This window comes from Moschus berezovskii, chromosome 9 (assembly GCF_049115385.1).
Source record: "Moschus berezovskii isolate FMDL1 chromosome 9, NW_MosBer_1.0, whole genome shotgun sequence".
Classification (NCBI taxonomy): Eukaryota; Metazoa; Chordata; class Mammalia; order Artiodactyla; family Moschidae; genus Moschus; species Moschus berezovskii.
This window is the reverse complement of record NC_142468.1, coordinates 28036645-28059252: the sequence shown is the minus strand read 5'-3', so window position 1 is coordinate 28059252 and position 22608 is coordinate 28036645. Positions and strand designations below refer to the sequence as shown.

The 22608-nt window shown below is 40.7% G+C and overlaps 1 protein-coding gene across 1 annotated transcript in view; it reads left to right on the top strand.

Moving 5' to 3' along the window:
• Positions 1-11482, top strand: part of RHOJ (ras homolog family member J) — a 108288-nt gene extending 96806 nt beyond the window's left edge. The window contains exon 5 of the mRNA XM_055435839.2: positions 9127-11482. Coding sequence (XP_055291814.1) covers positions 9127-9273 — 147 coding nt within the window. The 3' untranslated portion in view covers positions 9274-11482. The remainder of the gene's footprint in view (positions 1-9126) is intronic.
• Positions 11483-22608: the final 11126 nt, after the last annotated feature.

Genomic DNA, 22608 nt, shown 5'->3' with positions numbered 1-22608 from the left:
ACAGATAATAGCTATTTGCTCACAGCTGGAAGAGTTTCCATGATCCTTTCCATGGTCCTTTCTTCATTCGTAAGGGCTAAAGAATGATTTTGTTGTGAAAACAATTTAGACCAAATCTGTCACCCATTTACTGCCAAGATGTTCACAAAAGCAGACACTAACATGTACATGAGAGGATGAGGTACCAGTGCAAAAGGAGGTTTATAAATCATATTTCCATAACCTCCTCACTGATTTAGTCACAAACCCATCAAGCCAAGCCAAAGGTCTCAGAAATTTCTCTTTTACTTTATTTAACTAACTCTGCAAATGCATGCCTTAGGGCAGAGTTAGAGGTCCCCTGCTTTTAAATAGGTCAAGAGTCACATTAATTACCAATTTTTTGTGAATAAAAATGCATGTATTTCTCTTATTAAACCTTTCTTATAGGCAACAAAATTAAGTGATGCATTTGAATAGAAATTAATTAAATAAAATTCTGTTTCTATGGATGTAATACATGAGACCATCTCACAAATATTTGAGAAACTGAATGCTTCTAGGGGGTCTTCCCAGGTGGCGCTAGTGGTAAAGAACCTGCCTGCCAATGTAGAAGATGCAGGTTCGATCCCTGGGTTGGGACCATCCTCTGGAGAAGGAAATGGCAACCCACTCCAGTATTCTTGCCCTGTAAATCCCATGGACGAGGAGCCTGGAGGGCTACAGTCCATGGGGTCACAAAGAGTTGGATAAGACTGAAGCGACTTAGCACTATGCTTCTAGGGATGGTAATGTTAGAACCAGCAGTGGGAGCCACCCATCCTGTTCTCACTAAGCACTTTACAAGCTCCATCTCATTTCAGCCTCTTGCTCCCCTCTTAGGTAGAGAGCAGTGGTCTTGTCTTACAGTTGAGGACCCAGAGTCTTAGGGAGATGAATAGGTGTGATTCACACAGCTGATAATAGGGGTGTGTGTGTGTGTGTGTGTGTGTGTGTGTGTGTGTGTTCAATCGCTCAGTTATGTCTGACTCTTTGCAACCCTTTGGGCTGTAAACTGCCAGGCTCCTCTGTCCATGGAATTTTCCGGGCAAGAATACTGGAGTGGGCTGCCATTTCCTACTCCAGGGGATCTTCCTGACCTCCCCACCCCCATGCACCTGACCTTTTATAAACCATCTCCTCAAACCATTTCTTTTCCCACCTATAAAATGGGCACATGTCAGACTTCCCTGGTGGTCCAAAGGTTAAGACTCTGCACTTCCACACAGAGGACACAGGTTCAATTTCTTGTTGGGGAACTAAGATTTCATATACCATGTGACACAGCCAAAAAAATTTTTTTAAGAAATGGGCAAATTTCTACAGGTTCTTCTTCCTTTTCCTCAAACATCCAGATTCCATTTTCTCCCTAACGTACTTAAACATACAGTTCCACAAAGGATTGTATGTGATTTCCAGCTAGATATCTTTCACAGCAAGGAGGCTGCAAAGACTCAGCACCAGCTTTGTGCAGAAACTTGTTTCCTGTGTCTCTTGCTTCTGGAGTCTCTCCCACCACCATCCTATCAACGTCCTAGACTGACTTCTCATTTGGGAAGTTGTTTTTTCCCTCTGAGAAGAAGTCGTTCCAAAGCCTCCCATCTCATTTCATACTTATTTTAGGAACAATGGCTGAGTTCACCACTTCATTGCCTTTTGCCAGTTTCTCCTAGCAACTGCTCTCAGATACAGCAAAAATCATGTTTAGCTTACAAAATCCAATTTAGAAGAAAACCAAGCAAGAGTTTAACTTGTTTCATCACAATTCGTGTAATTATAGAGATGCTTTAGGTTTCTCTGCTCCCTGACTTTCCTGTCAAGTAGTTTATAATAATAGCTAACATTTATGGAGTGTTTGCAGTGCGCTGGGCTTCATGCCAAGTGCTCTACATGCCTTGTCTTAATTAATCCTCACAGCAACCCCCCAAGGTGTACATATTATTACCTCCACTCTCCTAGAGGAAACTGAGGCTCAGAGAAGCAAAGATCGCCCCCCCAGAAAGTGGCAGGGCCAAGATATGAAACTGTGTTTAACCACCATGCTCTTCTACTTACCCCCTCTAATCTGAAAAGAAACCCTTAGGTTTAGGGCTTCTTTGTTTATAGACTGAAGGCCCCGTATCTTATTTTAAAGACTTCTTTTGGTGTGGACCATTTTTAAAGTCTTTATTGAATTTGTTACAATATTGTTTCTGTTTAATGTTTTGGGTTTTTGGCCGTGAGACATGTTGGATGTCAGCTCCCCAACCAGAGATCGAACCTGCACCTCCTGCACGGGAAGGTGAGGTCTCAACCACTGGACCACCAGGGAAGTCCCTGAAGGCCCCTATTTTAAAGTGTGTATTCTCCCCATAACTTAGATGCTTTGCAAGTTCAGATTTTTTATATACTTTTGTTCAGTACTTTTCAGTTTCCAAAATGTTTTTCATCTGAGAGGACATTTTATTTATGAGACATTTTCCTGTCATACATATGTCCTGCTATTTACACTCTAGAGTCAACTACATTTATGTAAATGTTTTATATCAATTTATAATAGTCATTGTTATCCCTTTACTTGCTTTATCCTTCCTCTTCTTTTCATTATTGTTTTTAACCTTCAGCCTACTCTTCCCATGCTTTTGTCATTTGTGTATGTCTGTACTGCTACTGGACTTACTTGGCAATAATTAATACCTAATCTGTGCCACTTTAGCTCTTAAGATGATGCTTCTTTGTACATTCTCTTCCCCAGTTCCACTGAATACAATCTAAACATGGTTTTCTAAGCTCGGTCTTCCTAAGGTATTTGTGAATAAAACTCCAGACCATTTTCCTTTTTTCAGTTTTTGGCCTCTCCTGTCATCTTCTTCACCCTGTGCCTTTTTTATTGCTATTCTCACTCTCTGTCTTAGCACCCATTTCTTGGGTTTTTGACTTGCACCAGTGGGGTTTAAAGCAGAAAAACTGCAACAAAAATCCTATCATCAGTGCTCATGGAGTCTTTAATACCCTTCCGCTGACTGTGAGGGTCACCATTACCCTCCGTTTTTTGTGTGCCGGCCATTTCCTCTTTGTCCTGTGGTCATGGGAAATCATTCACTTCACCTCTGGGATCTGGGCTACAGAGATCAGAGGGAGACAACCCTGCCCTCAGGAGACCCACAGCCCAGAAGACAAGAGAGACAGGCAAGCTAAAGCACACCAACTGAAAAACAGAATAGACACATGCACAGCGGCGAACTGGGCAGCAGAGAGGAGAGAGTGATGGACGCGTTTGGGAAGGAGGACTCAGAGTCAGTTTCTTGGAGCAGCCGACAACTGAGTCAGGATAATAAGTTTGTCAGGTGGACAAAACTAGGGGACTGGGGAGATCAAATTCCAAATAGGGAGACCAATACATGCAAGTAATGACCCAAATTTCACCCACAAATGTTTTAATCAACAAACGTGGGTATTTTTTATGTGATTTAGTGGCCAACATTGAGCACTTTGGAAATTTCATGTAAATATACACATTTCTGACTTCTTAAAAAAATCAGTACATCTGGCAGCACAATCCAGCATTTCCTCATCAATTGCAACTTGTAAACAGTTTTTTAATCAAGGCATTGGGTTGGCCTGAAAGTTCATTCAGGTTTTTCCATAAGATGGTACAGAAAAACCCAAACCAATCTATACTGTTCAGTAAGCCACAATCCCTACCACCTCATAATAACCTATGCTCAAGCAGTACACTCACATTATCCACCCTTGAGTTGGCAATTTCTACCAATTCTTGGGGAAAAAAAAAATCAGCAGCCAATGCATCCAGCCTAGAAACACTTTTCCTCTTTCAACAATTTGGTCATCATGCTAGTTTATTGAGATGGAATCTCTCTCACAAGTCCTTTGGTTCTCTTTCTGTCATGTGGCTTTCAAGTTGAACTTTCTCTCTCCATAACTTTCCTAAATTTTAAATAAGAAATAAGGAATTTCTCTGCTACTAGCCATTTCTTTAGATACCAGCTTACTCTGTTTATTATACTAACATCTCTTCTCCCTATTTACATAGAGTACCAGCCTTCCTTTTCCTTCTCTTCTTCTCTCATCGTCACTCAGTCATAACAAAATCTCCATCTGTTTCTTTTTCTCTTTCATCACATTTCTTTACATTTGCTAGAGAGACCTCAACAGAATGATTAAGACTCAGGCTCGGGAGACAGACATATTCAAATCTCTGCCATTTTCTTAGTTGTATGGCCATCGGGAGGTAACCTTACCTCTCTGGAAATCAGTTTTCTGAGCTGCAAAGGAGAATGGTGAGAGACTTAACCTCTCGACTAAGTGAGCCAGAATACCTGCCACAAGGTCTAGCTCACCTAGCTAGCACTGCTGTGGACACTGTCCTCTCAGATATGTCTGCAGCTGGGCAGACCCTTCTATGCCTTATCTTATTCTAGAACATGTCCCACCTCCACAAGGACCACCTGGAAGAAACACTAGGTTTTCTTTCACTTGATTGGTCACTGTGAGTTTGTTTGCCTGTTTTTTTCTTCTTGGCAGACTCTTTTATGTTCTGTATACCTCTGATAAATTTCCCAGCTTCTGAAACAAAGTTACAGCTATTATAAAGTTATCAGGGAAATGTTCTCTCGTTTACATTCCTCAGTCTCCGTTTTGTTCCTGGAAACACATCATTTTGGTAAAGCATGTCCCAGATTGCTAACATGTGTATCTAAACAAAGATCTGTGAATCCTGAGTGCTTGCAGATGGATTTTGAATATATGACAGTGTAGGTCACTTTGCTCTGAGAGGCACATGAAATTGCTGCTGTAAAAGAGGCTGTATTTCCTTAGGATGGTTTTGCATTTTGCATCTTGGAGGGCACATGTTTGTTTTTTCCAGCAGTCCCTATAACATGGCTGTGTTATAGGGAATAAGTCTTACCTACATCAGGATGACTTCTTTCCTCTGACCATTAGAGCACCTGATCCTTGGTTAGCAATACTGACCTCACAACTGGGTTCTTGTTCTCACACATATTTCCCAAATCATACCCAAAATCTGTTTGCTACTTTTCCTGTAACTGTCAGTACAAAATAATGCTATATTAACCCAGCTACACAATAATGCCTTGATCGACTGTTTGATTATCTTCAGAAATGTCTGAATTGGTAACGACAAGTTTGGACTCCTCTTGCACCATCAAAAGGCAAACTCTGATAGGTTGTCAGCAGCACTATGGTGGGGGCAGGGGAGAGACAAGAGAAGGAGAAAATGTGCACTCTCCCATCTTGCAGGACCAGATGGTCCAGAATTCCATGTGCGAATCCAGCTCAGTCCAGCTGTCCTGTAATTTCCAGAGTCAGTCAAGGCTAGTGATCTTAGCGGGGAGGTATTCTAGATACAACAGCCCCACAGTGTGTTCTGGGTATTTTTTCAGACAAGAACCATTCAATAGACACATTCATTAAAAATTAGTGTGCTTTTCACATGTGTTAGTATTGAGTCCTGAATACAATCCCAAACTGTAAGAGATGACATTTCAGGAAATTATTAGGAAAAATTTTTCTGATCCTTATCCCTCACTTCCCCTGTGGCTCAGCTAGTAAAGAATCCGCCTGCAATGTGGGAGACCTGGGTTCAATCTCCGGGTTGGGAAGATCCCCCAGAGAAGGGAAAGGCTACCCACTCCAGTATTCTGGCCTGGAGAATTCCATGGACTGTATAGTCCATAGGGTCGCAAAGAGTCAGACACGACTGAGTGACTTTCACTTCACTATCCCTCTCTTATATTCAATTGTTTTTAATGATATAAAAAAGCTATTTTCTAATCCAGACCATGGTCAAAGCGAAACCATAAAATAAATTTTTAATATGTAACATCCTTCTTTTGGGAAATTTTTTTGGCTCATACAGTAACCATATAGGAAAAAAGTGCATATCTGGCCCCACCAGAACAATTTTACCTCATGCTTAGTTTTCTTATTTGTGGGCTTTCAAACAAGTGGGCAGCTTCACTTCATTGTCAGCTTGACCAGAGTTGAGTGATGAGGGTCAGAGTTGCCATGATGAAACCAGGGAAAGAACACTCATCAAGTGACCCAGATTCTAGGTCTAGCTTGTTCACGTTCTAGTTGGATTTCCTTCAGTTCAGTTCAGTTCAGTTCAGTCGCTCAGTCGTGTCCGACTCTCCACGACCCCATGAATCACAGCACGCCAGGCCTCCCTGTCCATCACCAACTCCCGGAGCACACTCAAACTCATGTCCACAGAGTCGGTGATGCCATCCAACCATCTCATTCTCCGTCGTCCCCTTCTCCTCCCGCCCCCAACCCTTCCCAGCATCAGAGTCTTTTCCAGTGAATCAACTCGTCGCATGAGGTGGCCAAAGTATTGCAGTTTCAGCTTTAGCATCAGTCCCTCCAATGAACATCCAGGATTGATCTCCTTTAGAATGGACTGGTTGGATCTCCTTGCAGTATAAGGGACTCTCAAGAGTCTTCTCCAACACCACAGTTCAAAAGCATTGATTCTTCGGCAATCAGCCTTCGTCACAGTCCAACTCTCACATCCATACATGACCACAGGAAAAACCATAGCCTTGACTAGACGGACCTTGGTTGGCAAAGTAATGTCTCTGCTTTTTAATATACTATCAAGGTTGGTCATAACTTTCCTTCCAAGGAGCAAGCGTCTTTTAATTTCATGGCTGCAATCAGCATCTGCAGTGATTTTGGAGCCCAAAAAAATAAAGTCTGACAGTTTCCACTGTTTTCCCATCTATTTCCCATGAAGTGATGGGACCAGATGCCATGATCTTTGTTTTCTGAATGTTTAGCTTCAAGCCAACCTTTTCACTCTCCTCTTTTACTTTCATCAAGAGGCTTTTGAGTTCCTCTTCACTTTCTGCCATAAGGGTGGTGTCATCTGCATATCTGAGGTTATTGATATTTCTCCCGGCAATCTTGATTCCAGCTGGTGCTTCTTCCAGCCCAGCGTTCCTCATGATGTACTCTGCATATAAGTTAAATAAGCAGGGTGACAATATACAACCTTGACGTACACCTTTTCCTATTTGGAACCAGTCTGTTGTTCCATGTCCAGTTCTAACTGTTGCTTCCTGATGTGCATACAGGTTTCTCAAGAGGCAGGTCAGGTGGTCTGGGATTCCCATCTCTTTCAGAATGTTCCACAGTTTATTGTGATCCACACAGTCAAAGGCTTTGGCGTAGTCAATGAAGCAGAAATAGATGTTTTTATGGAACTCTATTGCTTTCTCCATGATCCAGCGGATGTTGGCAATTTGATCTCTGGTGCCTCTGCCTTTTCTAAAACCTGCTTGAACATCTGGGAGTTCATGGTTCACATACTGCTGAAGCCTGGCTTGGAGAATTTTGAGCATGACTTTACTAGCGTGTGAGATGAGTGCAATTGTGCGGTAGTTTGAGCATTCTTTGGCATTGCCTTTCTTTGGGATTGGAATGAAGACTGACCTCTTCCAGTCCTGTGGCCACTGCTGAGTTTTCTAAATCTGCTGGCATATTGAGTGTAGCACTTTCACAGCATCATCTTTCAAGACTTGAAATAGCTCAACTGGAATTCCATCACCTCCACTAGCTTTGTTAGTAGTGATGCTTTCTGAGGCCCACTTGACTTCACATTCCAAGATGTCTGGCTCTAGGTCAATGATCACGTTATCGTGACTATCTTGGTCGTGAAGATCTTTTTTGTACAGTTCTTCTGTGTATTCCTTAAGCAATACAAATTGGCTGGTTGCTGCCCAAGATACCCCACATTAGTGTCTTGCTTGGCCAATAGAGTGTTTTTTAATTGGTAAATATTAATTAAAATCAAAATGCCCACGTCCTCTTCAGAAACACAAAGATGGTAACAATGAACCAACATTCCTGCATGACAACAACTCTTCAAAGCCCAGGTAAACTGACAGCTTTAGAGGACGCTGCAGTCTCCACCTCTCCCTGTTGTCTGGCACCAGCCCTACTTTACTTAGTTACCTAAGCTACTGGCTCTAATCAGCATATGATTTTGCTACCCTGGTTTAGTCATTTATCTGCTGGTTTCTGGGAGCTCTCCATCCATCCATCCTCTCCTGGATACACTTTTTCAGTTATCCTTATAATGTGAAGCATATAATAAAAGCATGTCTCCAGACATCCTTAATATTAAAAAGTCCACATCAAATCATTAGCTCATACTGAGCTTGGGAGCAGTTAAAACCCCAGGTCTTGCTCACATGAATTATCTCATGAAGTTGACTGCTAAACATGGTGTGCTCTACCTGCAATTTTTTAAAAATGAGAATCTGTAGCTCTGGCCTGAATTTTTATATTTTTCATAGGGATCTGTGATTATCAAATATGTCATAATATGAAATCATCAAAAGTTTTGAAATAAAGCCCTAGCAAGCACAAGATATTTTGTCATTTAAATACACGAAGACTGTATATTGACAAAGAGGGTATCTGTGTCAGTAGATATATTTTATGACCTTTACTTTTATGTGTTTTGGGAGTTTTTTAACTGCTCAAAATATGCCTTTTAATGTATCTTAAAACTGAATAATATAACCAATCAGATATTACTTTGCTGAGAGATACATTGTCAGAAGTGCATTTTAATCAAAAATGACCTATAAAACCATATCACTTTCTATAAAACCACTCTCTTTCTATGAGCTTTATTAAGCAAGTTGACACCCTGCCCTACTATGCACAGAAGGGAATTTATTTCACTTGTACCACATTCACATGTTCTGCAAACAAATGAGAAGTCAGTAAAAACAACATCACATACCCTGTAGTTCACAAAAAAATACTTAAACCATATCACTGGTTTTGAATCCTATCTTAATTTTTATGTTTTATATTCTTATACTTATGAATAAATTTGTTGTTTATCAGAAGCAATCCACAGTCATTTAATGTTAATATCAGAAAGCAAAATATGTAAAAATACCAAAAAGAAAAGCCGACGCAAGTTGAAACGCAGAAGGAAAAGACGTGATCCAAACCATCCCTGGACTGTTTGTGAGACAAGCAGCGGTAGCTCTTGGCTGGGCAGAGGGCTGACACCACTGTGCTTTTCTGTCTCTCCTCCTCTCACGCCTCTCTTTTGTGTTTTAGATTGGAGCACAGTGCTACCTGGAATGCTCGGCCCTGACCCAGAAAGGTCTCAAAGCAGTTTTTGATGAAGCAATCCTCACCATTTTCCATCCCAAGAAAAAGAAGAAACACTGCTCCCAGTGTCACAGTTGCTGTTCAATTATCTGAGGTGGCTTGTCACCCACCTCCACCCCACAAAGGGTAAGAATGGCAGCCAATCTCTGTGACCCAGCTCAAGCCAAAAGGAGGGCATGACCAGAGAGGAAGTCCCTGACCCAGAGGCTTGCCCCTCCGCCCTGTGAGCCCTCCCAAGCACAGCACACTATCAGCCAACTGCCACATCCTCCATACCAGCCAGAAGCATCCACGTTGCACACTCCACGAGAATGCTGAGCCCAGATCCCAGCCAGTGCCACCGCTGACCATGTGGGAAGCAAAGTCAAGGCCATCTTGAGTTTTCCATCATCCCCTCCAAGAACAAGAATCTGATAGGAAATCATCACAGGAAAACCAAAAAAAAAAAAAGAACTTGGTTCTTGTATTGGTGGCCTTATGTGATGTCTTTTACAAAAATGAGAATATGATACTAACCTTTTTTTTTCTTGAATCTGCTGTTCTACTTTGTGTCTTACATTGATTTGTATTATTTTAAGAAATTACTAATTTACCAGTTTACTCAGGCCTTATAAAACCACACCAAACTCTCTGAAAGAAAAAGGTTTTTATGTTCATTCCTATTTTCAGCCTGTTTCTACCAAAGCTATTAAAACCAACATGTACCTCTGAATGCCTGACTGTAAGAAGATACAAGGAAATGTTGAAACTTTTGGAAATATACTTAGCCATAATTTCTGAACCTGATTGAAAGAAACACCATCTGGATTGTTGCAGGTCCACATTTGTTTCCTAAGATTCACCCCCAGAAATGCTTACGTTGATTGGTCACTTTATTTTTCCACATTATATTGTCATTGTTGTTGTTTAGTCGCTAAGTCAGGTCTGACTCTTTGCAACCCTTTGGACTGCAGCACACCAGACTTCCTTCTCCTTCACTATCTCCCAGAGTTTCTTCAAACTCACCTCCATTGAGTCAATGATGCCATTCAACTATTGCATCCTCTGTCTCCCCCTTCTCCTCTTGCCTTCAATCTTTCCCAGCATCAGGGTCTTTTCCAATGAGTTGGCTCTTCAAAATTACAAATGAACTGTGCTTTTAAGAAAGTAGGATTTCTGCTTTTCAATCAAACTGATTAGGAAGAAAATATGGCAGAACTATCTTTTAAAAAAATTGTTATTCATTAAAGTGAAATTTCCTGCTCCCTCCCTTCCCCACTGTATACCTCTTTCCTCTCTTGATTTCACACTGTCTCCCATGCCCAATAACAACTTGATTCCAAAGAAGGATCTGATCATGGGATGTAAAAAAGTTGCATTTAAAAGTCCCCAAAGGTTAAGCTAAAGTGCCTCAATTTTCCCTCTCACTTCAACTGAAAGTGTTTCTCAGCTTGTCCCATGGGAGCTCTCATTCTCTTTAAAAGATATTTTCCAAGTATAACTGGTACTAAAATATTTCCCCTCCCTATTACCTGTACTCATTTTCCCAAATGTGTATTTTGGTCTATATCCATGCGTACCAAGCTCTGGTTCCATCTATGCCCTACTTCCAAAATGATGTGCTCTATGGAACACGGACTTTGGCCTTGGGGAAGAGACTCTTCCAAACATCCAGGGATTCTTGTATCTCAGAGTGATTTATTTCCCAGCTTTTAATTAGACACTGTGAAGGCTTCTAATTAGTCTTATTTGCTTACAGTTATCCTGGAAACACCCAGGTAGGCACTTTATTTTTATTTCAACTGCATAAGCAAAGTGCCTCTTTGCAGCATGAAATTACACATATTTTAGTTTAAGAATTTCTAGATTCACACTCCTGTTGGAAAAAAATGCAGTCTTTCTAGTTCCTTCTGCTCCTGGAGGAAGCACATTTAAAAAGAAGCATACAGAATCGGTCTTTTCTGTGAAGACCTTCCATGACAGCCCCTCAGTTTTTTGGGTTTGGTTTGTTTGGAAGTTTTGAAATGTGTTTTCCCTTCTTCTACATTTCAAGTTTTATTTCTCTTCTCCCCCATCTACTTGCTGAACATTTTCTTCTTTTTTTTTTTTTTTTTTTGGAAAATTTTCTTGAATATACACACACAACCCACCTAAAAGAAAACGGGAGTTTTGTAAGTCAAAGCTTGACATTTAGAGAAAACAAGGACATTCTCTCTTTGTAAATGGAAATCAACCATGTGTAAACTGTAACTCTGCAGACGTTGAGTTCATCCTTTACAAACAATAATGAGCATTTAGTCCTATAATAAATGAAGTGTCGTTAGCTAGTTTTGTTACATTATTGTGTGGTTATGTCTTGCTAAAGAGTCACTCCCCACTGATGTGGATGAAAAATTGAGAACAGTGTGTTTGCTCTGCCAAGGAGAATTTTCCAGATGTGTGCACTCAACAGGCAAATGGTTCCCCAGGTCATCATCTTCCTAATGGGTCACAGAGATTAACTTGTTCATAGTGGGAGATCTCTCTCTCGCCTAGAACCAGAACCTGGAGAGACAGTGTCTGTGAAGAACCCAGGCTCTTAGAGGTTTTAGGAGCTACTTGTTGAATAAAATAATGAAGAACAAAGCAACCTAAAAGAGTTCATGTCATTCCACCAAATTAATCATGTATTTCCCGTTTCATGGCAATAGGTAGCTCATGTCTCTAAAAAAAAAAAAAAAAAGTTTTCTGCCATAAAATTGAATAAAACCATATTCTGAAACCAAAGATTAAAAGACATAGAAATCTCAACAAGGACCCTTTTAAAGGTCTACACTATCTTCAAAGTCAAGAAGGGGCAACAGATTGCTACTGAAGGTGTAGTCTTGACTTTTCTGAGACAGAAGAAGTTATAATCCAATCTCCTCATTGTACAGATGAGAAAATACAAGCCCAGATGAGTTAAAAGAGATATAACTGTGACAAAGCTGGACAGATCTCAGCTTTTCTGCTTCCCATCCAATGCCTTTCATCTCCATACTGTAATCTATACTGGTGGCTCAGACAGTAAAGAATCTGCCTGCAATGCAGGAGATCTGGGTTCAATCCCTGGGTCAGAAAGATCCCCTAGAAGAAGGAATGGCAACCCACTTCAGTGTTCTTGCCTGGAGAATTCCATGGACAGATGAGCCTGGTGGGCTATAGTCCCTGGGGTTGCATAGTCAGACACCACTAAGCGACTAACACTTCACTTTTCATACTAGAATCTACTCATTATCAACATATTAAGTTGGAGTTTTGTAGGTATATTACCTGAGTTGCATCTGTTTATCCTATAGATCCTAACCACATTTCAAATATATGATGTGGGCCATGATAATAAGATACAAATGTAGAGTGTAATATAATCTCAATTTCATAACTTGATCAAGTAGCTAGTTTGACAGATTTTTTTTTTCAGTCAGACGGTTGGTTGTTTGGTAGAATTAATGGACTTATTTGGAAGACCCAAGTAAGAACCATGTTAATGGTAGAACTCTGGGCTGTTTTCTGCCAAGAAAATTTATACCCAAAGAGTAATTGCTGAGTTCAGTAACTGCAGCACTCTCAACAAGAAAGCACTAAACTGTGAAATCAAAAATTGTCACACACATATGACAGGAAGAGAGATTTGGTATTGAGATTTCAATGTGTCTGATCATGACATTCAAAGAACCATTTGGAAGATTTCTGGTCTATAAGAGGAGTACCAGATGAAGTGCCTGTAACCATACACACAGCTTTCATAAAACTCAGAATGTGAAGCTTACATAAATATCATCATTAGGAGTGTTAGTTCCTCTAACCTCACAAAGTAGAGGGTCTTCAAGAAGAAACATATAACTTGAGTGAAGTCACTCAGTCGTGTCTGACTCTTTGTGACCCTATGGATTGTAGCCTGCCAGGCTCTTCCATCCATGGGGTTTTCCAGGCAAGAATACTGGAATGGGTTGCCATTTCCTTCTCCAATATAACTTGAGGTCAGTCTTTAAAGAGGCAGTATTGCTTTCATAAACGTAGATTCATCCATAAGACCAAAGTGATGGAAGATTAAAAATCAAGGTTTAGCGTTAAAGGAATATTTGACACCATGCTGAAGATGATCTTATGTCTTCATTTTTAAATCTACCCTTGTGTTTAGAGGCCAGAATACAAAATGTGCATTCTTTTCTGCAGAGAGAACCACAGGTCACCAACTATTCTCTTAAGAGTCATTGAGTTGGCTCCCCAAGTACAAAGGAAAACTCAAGAAAACCTTTCACTTCAAGGACCATTAGAAACAGAAAAAGAGTGAGAGAGGTCAGGTGAAGAAAGTTTCTTCTTGTGAAGAAAGTTAGGTACTCTTAAAAAGGAAACATTTAGAGAAGGGAGAAAAAACTAAAACCAAACACAAGGCAAAATCACATATCTGACAGTCCTCCTGGAGAATCACTAACTTCTGCCTGGTCTCTAGAGCCATGGGGAAGAAAGCAGGACCATTCTCATGAAGCGCATTCTATGGATCTGGGTCACTAACCAGAATCAGCCAACAGAATTAATTGTGTAATACTCCTCGATAATGCCACCTCGTGATTCATTAAAAATGGATGAAATGCTGGACAGCACTCTCTGGGTCTTTAATAGCCAGGCAGGTCATCTCTCTCAAACCTCCCCTGAGGTCATCCCCCTTTAAACCTTCTTCATCCTCCTCAAACCTTCTAACATGGAGTGGGCAGGCAAAGGAAACTTACCAAGAAATATGAGTGAATAAATCAGTTTGAAAGTTTTATTGAGAGTGAACATGACTTAAAACATGAAAAGGATGACTGTGGGATATCTGGTAGGATATCATATTTATCATAAATAAATATGAAGAATATTTATCTTGGTGGAATAACTCTAAATAGAAAGATTGCATTTAAAATGGACAATGGTGTTACCTTTCTAAAATAAAACATTTCTAAACTCCAAAATGAAAAAATAAAATGCACAACAGCAATGACAAGAGTACAAAAATATGAGATAAGGCAACAATTCATGGTGCTTCCATGGTCAACAAAGAGCAAAAAGGAGATTAAAGCACCAAGCTCTACATACAAGCTCATCAAGCATTAGAGGCTCAGCGCTGCTCTTGGGAAATCTCTTGGAGTTAGGACAGGAATGAGTCAAGGAGGTTTTTGGCTCATCTGTGAATTTGTGGGATGCAAGTTCAGTAACAGTTCTTGGCTTTTAACTTCCACTACAAGAAATTAGAGGAAAAGCTGCATGATTAATCTTGGTCACAATCTATGGGTTTTTTTCCCCCTTAGGGAATATTCTGTTAAAATCTAGAGTCATTTTGTGCATGTTTTAAACATGTTATACCATGGAAATTTCATTTTGTTCTGAGTTCTGCAGTGACTCAAAAACTTTATGGTATGTAGCTGGTATAATTTTGTTGTATTTTCAGTCATGTCCTCCAAGCCTCTCGGTATATGCAGTTATCATGGATGAACAGGGTCTGATCAGTGTTTTAGGGATGTGATGTCTGGAGTAAGTCGAGGAGAGGGTCCCTAACACCCAGAGCTGAGTCTCACCTGGAAGCACATTTCGCCTCCCAGAGACCCTGAACAAGTCAGTCTTTTTGAGTTTATGTTAATTCTTTAAAGGAAAAAACAGAAACTCTTTCAGAGCAGGGTGGTATGTTTGGGACAGCTTTGTAAATACACACCTGAAAGTGCCACCACCTGCTATTTTTTTTTAATCAATTTTTGTAAGCAATCGGATTTTTTCTCGCAGAGGGGCTGTGGGCAGAAGGTTAATGAATTCTACATTCTTCTCATCACCTGGCTTAAATTGTTTTGTTTGCTCTGAGTACACAGTAATTGCTGTTTAAGTACATCTCAGGAGAATCTTATCCCAATGGAAACAGTCCACATTTCTCCTCAGGTAATCTCAACAGAGAAAATGATAGACACGGGAAGTGTGGCTGAGCTGCTTGCAGATTGGCTTTCTTACCATCTGCTGCTTTGTAATGGCTATTCTGTGTACACTTTCTGTAATTAACAAAATGTCATTTCCTGTACTATAACCTTGAAGTTTATCTTGTGCTGTATTCTGACTTTAATTCATTATACAGTCATTTTTCCTACTCCCATTTCTGGGTTATCTGAGGGTGTCCCCACCCGCCACTCAAGAAAACTGCCTGCTCTAGCCTTTGTTAGAATGGGAAATTTGCTACTCAAAGTGTGGTCCAGGGACTAACAGAATGGGCACAACCTGTGAGCTAGTTAGGACTACAGAAGCTCAGTCCTGGGCCAGACCTACTGAATCTGAAGCTGTATTTTAATAAGACCCCAGGTGAGTTATGTGCCCTTTAAAATCTGAGAATACTGGCCTATGAGACAGCCAAGTTTATCTTTAGTCTTTACACCCAAACATATAGCTGCCAGATGATGAAACTATCAGCTTCACCTGTCTCTCTGATGCTATCTTATCTTAGGCTAATATTTGAGTTGTCCACATTTACTTGATGAAAAAAAAAAAACTTTCAGAAGTCCTTTCTTTTGCTTTTCATGTGCTTCCCAGCTGCAGTAAAAGAAACAGCATGTTTTGGAATCCAGAGCAGAAAAGCAGCATCTGGTTAGAAAGAGCTGATAAATTTCAAGAACTTCTTTTCCAAAAGTCTTTCTGGCATTTATAAGGGAGAGAAAAAAACCTCCAAAATGATTTTCCATCAAGAAATAAGAAAGATTTATATCATGTAACATTATAAACTTATAAAATGAAGATAAAACAAGTTTCTGAGGCATAAAACTTCATTCTTCACTGTTTAAGATAATATTCTAGGCAGTTCTCTAGAGGCCAGAATAAGTATTGTCTACAACTTGACCTCTCCGAAGGGCATTCCCCTGATTTAAATGTTTATTGCTCTAAGCACAGGCCAGAATTGTCATCATTATTCAACACATTTTTACTAAACATCACAGGGGACCATGCTTTGTTAACTTCACCATATCCCACCTCATGTACAAGAGCCCTTTAAAAATTGAAAACTATACACACACATGCTTAAGCCTCTTATCTTATTCACATGCCATTTTTGCTCCAGAAGACCTGAAGGCAAATCATCAGTTCAGTTCAGTTCAGTTCAGTTGCTCAGTCGTGTCCAACTCTTTGCGACCCCATGAATCACAGCACGCCAGGCCTCCCTGTTCATAACCAACTCCCGGAGTTCACTCAAACTCATGTCCGTCGAATCGGTGATGCCATCCAACCATCTCATTCTCTGTCGTCCCCATCTCCTCCCGCCCCCAATCCTTCCCAGCATCAGAGTCTTTTCCAGTGAGTCAACTCTTCGCATGAGGTGAACAAAGTATTGGAGTTTCAGTTTTAGCATCAGTCCTTCTAATGAACACCCAGGATTGATCTCCTTTAGAATGGACTGGTTGGGTCTCCTTGCAGTCCAAGGGACTCTCAAGAGTCTTCTCCAGCACCACAGTTCAAAAGCATCCATTCTTCGGCGATCAGCTTTCTTCACAGTCCAACTCTCACATCCATACCTGACCACAGGAAAAACCATAGCCTTGACTAGACGGACCTTGGTTGGCAAAGTAATGTCTCTGCTTTTTAATATGCTATCTAGGTTGGTCATAACTTTCCTTCCAAGGAGTAAGCGTCTTTTAATTTCATGGCTGCAATCAGCATCTGCAGTGATTTTGGAACCCAAAAAAATAAAGTCTGACACTGTTTCCACTGTTTCCCATCTATTTCCTATGAAGTGATGGAACCAGATGCCATGATCTCTGTTTTCTGAATGTTGAGCCTCAAGCCAGCCTTTTCACTCTCCTCTTTCACTTTCATCAAGAGGCTTTTGAGTTCCTCTTCACTTTCTGCCATAATGGTGGTGTCATTTGCATATCTGAGGTTATTGATATTTCTCCCGGCAATCTTATTTCCAGCTTGTGCTCCTTCCAGCCCAGCGTTCCTCATGATGTACTCTGCATATAAGTTAAATAAGCAGAGTGACAATATACAACCTTCGCAGACTCGAGAGACGCCGGCCCCAGCGGCACCGACCACGTGCAGAAGCATGGCCGTGGCCCTAGAGGAGCTGCCCCACGTTCAAGGTAAGGTATAGCAGCAGCGCTTTGCTGGAGCAGCTGTGAAGAGATATTCCACGACCAAGGTAAGAGAAACCCAAAGAAGACGGTAGGTATTGCGAGGGGCATCAGAGGGCAGACACACTGAAATCATAATCACAGAAAACTAGTTGATCTGATCACATGGACCACAGCCCTGTCTAACTCAATGAAACTAAGACATGCAGTGTGGGGTCACCCAAGACGGACGGGTCATGGTGGAGAGGTCTGACAGAATGTGGTCCACTGGAGAAGGGAATGGCAAAACACTTCAGTATACTTGCCCTGAGAACCCCATGAACAGTATCAAAAGGAAAAATGATAGGATACTGAATAAGGACTTCCCCAGGTCGGTAGATGCCCAGTATGCTACTGGAGATCAGTGGAGAAATAACTCCAGAAAGAATGAAGGGATGGAGCCAAAGCAAAATCAATACCCAGTTGTGGATGTGACTGGTGATAGAAGCAAGGTCCAATGCCGTAAAGAGCAATATTGCATAGGAACCTGGAATGTTAGGTCCATGAATCAAGGCAAATTGGAAGTGGTCAAACAGGAGATGACAAGAGTGAACAAAGACATTCTAGGAATCAGTGAACTAAAATGGACTGGAATGGGTGAATTTAACTCAGATGACCATTATATCTACTACTGTGGGCATGAATCCCTTAGAAGAAATGGAGTAGCCATCATGGTCAACAAAAGAGTCTGAAATGCAGTACTTGGAAGCAATCTTAAAAACAACAGAATGATTTCTGTTCATTTCCAAGGCAAACCATTCAATATTACAGTAATCCAAGCCTATGCCCCAACCAGTAACGCTGAAGAAGCCGAAGTTGAACGGTTCTATGAAGACCTACAAGACCTTTTAGAACTAACACCCAAAAAAGATGTCCTTTTCATTATAGGGGACTGGAATGCAAAAGTAGGAAGTCAAGAAACACCTGGAGTAACAGGCAAATTTGGCCTTGGAGCACGGAATGAAGCAGGGCAAAGGCTAATAGAGTTTTGCCAAGAGAATGTACTGGTCATAGCAAACACCCTCTTCCAACAACAAGAGAAGACTCTACACATGGACATCACCAGATGGTCAACACCGAAATCAGATTGATTATATTCTTTGCAGCCAAAGATGGAGAAGCTCTATACAGATAGCAAAAACAGGACCAGGAGCTGACTGTGGCTCAGATCATGAACTCCTTATTGCCAAATTCAGACTTAAATTGAAGAAAGTAGGGAAAACTACTAGACCATTCAGATGTGACCTAAATCAAATCCCTTATGATTATACAGGGGAAGTGAGAAATAGATTCAAGGGACTAGATCTGATAGATAGGGTGCCTGATGAACTATGGACGGAGGTTCATGACATTGTACAGGAGACAGGGACCAAGACCATCCCCATGGAAAAGAAATGCCAAAAAGCAAAATGGCTGTTTGAGGAGGCCTTACAAATAGCTGTGAAAAGAAGGGAAGCGAAAAGAAAAGGAGAAAAGGAAAGATATAAGCATCTGAATGCAGAGTTCCAAAGAATAGCAAGGAGAGATAAGAAAGCCTTCCTCAGCAATCAATGCAAAGAAATAGAGGAAAACAACAGAATAGGAAAAACAAGAGATCTCTTCAAGAAAATTAGAGATACCAAGGGAACATTTCATGCAAAGATGGGCTCGATAAAGGACAGAAATGGTTTGGACTTAACAGAAGCAGAAGATATTAAGAAGAGGTGGCAAGAATACACAGAAGAACTGTACAAAAAAGATCTTCACAACCAAGATAATCACAATGGCGTGATCATTCACCTGGAGCCAGACATCTTGGAATGTGAAGTCAAGTGGGCCTTAGAGAGCATCACTACGAACAAAGCTAGTGGTGGTGATGGAATTCCAATTGAGCTATTTCAAATCCTGAAAGATGATGCTGTGAAAGTGTTGCACTCAATATGCCAGCAAATTGGGAAAACTCAGCAGTGGCCACAGGACTAGGAAAAGGTCAGTCTTCATTCCAGTCCCGAAGAAAAGTGATGCCAAAGAATGCTCAAACTACCACACAGTTGCACTCATCTCACATGCTAGTAAAGTCATGCTCAAAATTCTCCAAGCCAGGTTTCAGCAATATGTGAACCGAGAACTTCCAGATGTTCAAGCAGGTTTTAGAAAAGGCAGAGGCACCAGAGATCAAATTGGCAACATCCGCTGGATCATGGAAAAAACAAGAGAGTTCCAGAAAAACATCTATTTCTGCTTCATTGACTATGCCAAAGCCTTTGACTGTGTGGATCACAATAAACTGTGGAAAATTCTGAAAGAGATGGGAATCCCAGACCACCTGACCTGCCTCTTGAGAAACCTGTATGCAGGTCAGGAAGGAACAGTTAGAACTGGACATGGAACAAGAAGGCAAATCATACCTACTTTCAAACAAAGAAAGTGCACAAGGATCACCACTTCTTTTGTACCTACAAATAGCCTACTAATTTTCCAGGTACAATATCAGTGATTCCATCCCAGATTAAGAAACTGATGCTATTATGCAGATACCATCACTAGGGGACCACCTCTCTGGAAAGGACCACCTTCTGCCCTCTGTGGCTCTGATTCTGGTCCTGTCAGTCAGCTATTCCTTCACGTTTAAGGCTGCAGGAACCACCTGTGTCCCACGATATCCTTAAATTGGATACAGCTTTAAATTGGGACAGTTTTTACATCTGGGAGCAGCTTGGCTACCCAAAGCAGCTAGCATTCTTGGACGAGTTTAGCCAAATCCAAAAACAGAATCTTACTAAAGATGATTTTCATTATTTCAGCCTCTTACTCATAACCACTGGTGCAAGCTGCCAAAAAGCACTTCTTACACCAGGGGCTGTGTATCCTCCTAGGGCCCTGCACCCCCACCCATTCACTCCCTTCTCCAGGCCACAAAATAGAGCCTGTTTTATCTTCCTCATAAGAAACTAATAGGGCAAGAACACTGGCAACAATAATCAATCTCTCTTTAAGACTCCATTTACTTATCATTTTTAAATGTCTGATTCTCACTCCCTTTATTGCGACAGCAAAACAAAATCCCAGTCCAAGAAATTGAAAGTCCTCTACTGAATTAAACACATTGAAATAATCAAGTGCAGAAGGAGAGAAGCCTCTGGTCACAACCCACTTGCTTCTACTCCACTGGCCAGCAGCCTGCAGCGTAGAGAGAGGCTTGAGTGAAATTACGGTACATTAGTTCCTTTTGGTTCATCTTGAAGGTGGCTCAGATTTTGTTCATGATGAAATTTGCCACCAATTTCAGCTGGACTTTCTCATTAACTAATGTTTATGTTTCAGTGGGGAGATATTTTAGCATTAGCATCCTCAGCTTGCTCAAACACGAGCTAAAAGCTGAGCAAAATCTTCCTTTTAAAGCCATTTCCAACATATTTGAAAATGCTGGATGTCGTCATTCCACTCAGTAAAATCGGTCCCTCCAAACATTTTAGTTTTGATATGCAGATGCCAAGAGGGTAATGGAAGATGGGGGTTCAGAACCACCTAGAAGCTTAGAGCACCTTCCTTCAAGGGTGCACCTCTCCATGTATTGATAACCTCTGCATGAGCAACAGTGTGAGCCCAAGGAAGTGTGATCTGTTCATGCATTTCCTATGCAAAGAACTGGGAACCTCACAGGATTAAATTTCCATTTCAATTGTATAATTCTGTATGTATACTTCATGGAGATAATGACTATTAATAATTCATCAGTATCCTTTATTGTATATATATAGAGTTTATTGTAGGCTTCCCAGGTAAGCTCTGTGGTGAAGAATCCACCTCCCAAGCAGGAGATGCAGATTTGATCCCTGGGTCAGGAAGATCCCCTGAAGGAGACAATAATAACCAATGCCAGTATTCTTGCCTGGAAAATCTGTGGACAGAGGAGCCTGGCAAGCTACAGTCCTTGGAATTAGAAAAGAGTTGGACACAATAACTAAACAACAAGAGTTCTTTCAAGTTAAGTCATTTATTATTTATGACTTAGGGATAGTTATATTTATTCCTTGCTGGTAATCATACCTTGAGCATCACCAAAAAAAATTACAATTATCATCTTGGTAATATATTGATGCGTAAGTGCATGCTAAGTCGCTTCAGTGGTATCCGACTCTTTGTGACCCTATGGACTGTAGCCCACAAGGCTCCTCTGACCATGGGATTCTCCAGGCAAGAATACTGAAGTGGGTTGCCATGCCCTCCTCCAGGGGATCTTCCGACCCAGAGATCAAGCCCACATTGATATTCTTTGTTAAAGCAAAATGTTTTTTCTCTTTTGAAGAAGGGTGTGTGTGTGTTTGGGGGTTTGAATGACTTTCCAGAAGCCCTGATGGCCCACAGTCAAGGTCAAAGCATATAACTGATCTTGTGTATCAGGAAGCCTTTTTTTTTTTTAACTTAAGAGTGCTAAAGAACTACAGTCAGAGGAACTTAGAGTCAAAAATAAAGCCAAAGAGCTTAGGAAGTGTTTACTTTTCTCCTGCTAATGAGGACCTGGAACAGAGACTCGAATAATCCCTCTGAATTCCTTAACACTGGAACAAGTCTCTACTTACCCTACCGGTTACAGTGCTGTGCACCTGCTCCTCTTTTCTCATCCTTTTCCCATTTCTTTCCTCTGTTGTTAGACATCACCTACCTCCTCAGAGCTCTTTAGCATCCCCTTCAGATACTCCAGGACCACAACTAGCCACTGAGCCTTTTAGATCTCCCTGTACACAATTCCAAACAACCCTGTTCATTAAGACAAAGGGAGATCATTGTAAAAGAAAATGCCAGAAGATTCATTTCACCAATAAGGAGTAAATTGTTTCTCTGGTAGACATTTTCAGCAGCAAATAAACTTTTTAGAATTTTCCAAAGAATCCTTTTAAAGTTACTTCTTCACAAGTTGCTTTAACATGTTGAATAAAAACCAACAAGGTACATATTATTTTTAAGAAAATGTCTCCTGAGTGAAAAAGATAATCAGTCCTCTTGGAAAACTTGATGAAATACAATATATTTTTTATCAATGCCACATTATTTTTGATTAGATATACAGTTTACTATCTCAGAAATGTTTTTATTATATTAAAAACCTAATTAAAAGAGTTGAGTCACTGCAGCAGAATTTGGTGCTTTTGTGATGGCTCATTCATTTCTTGATCTGGGGAAGAAGGAAAACATGAATTCAATCAGCACAACTAATAAGCCCAGAAGTAGAATGTGTTGTGAGCATTTACATTTTCCATTGAAAAACACTCTTAGGGGGGAAGAAATCTAGAAAATTCCCCTTCTCCTTACCTTTTGTTAGTTGCAAAATAAA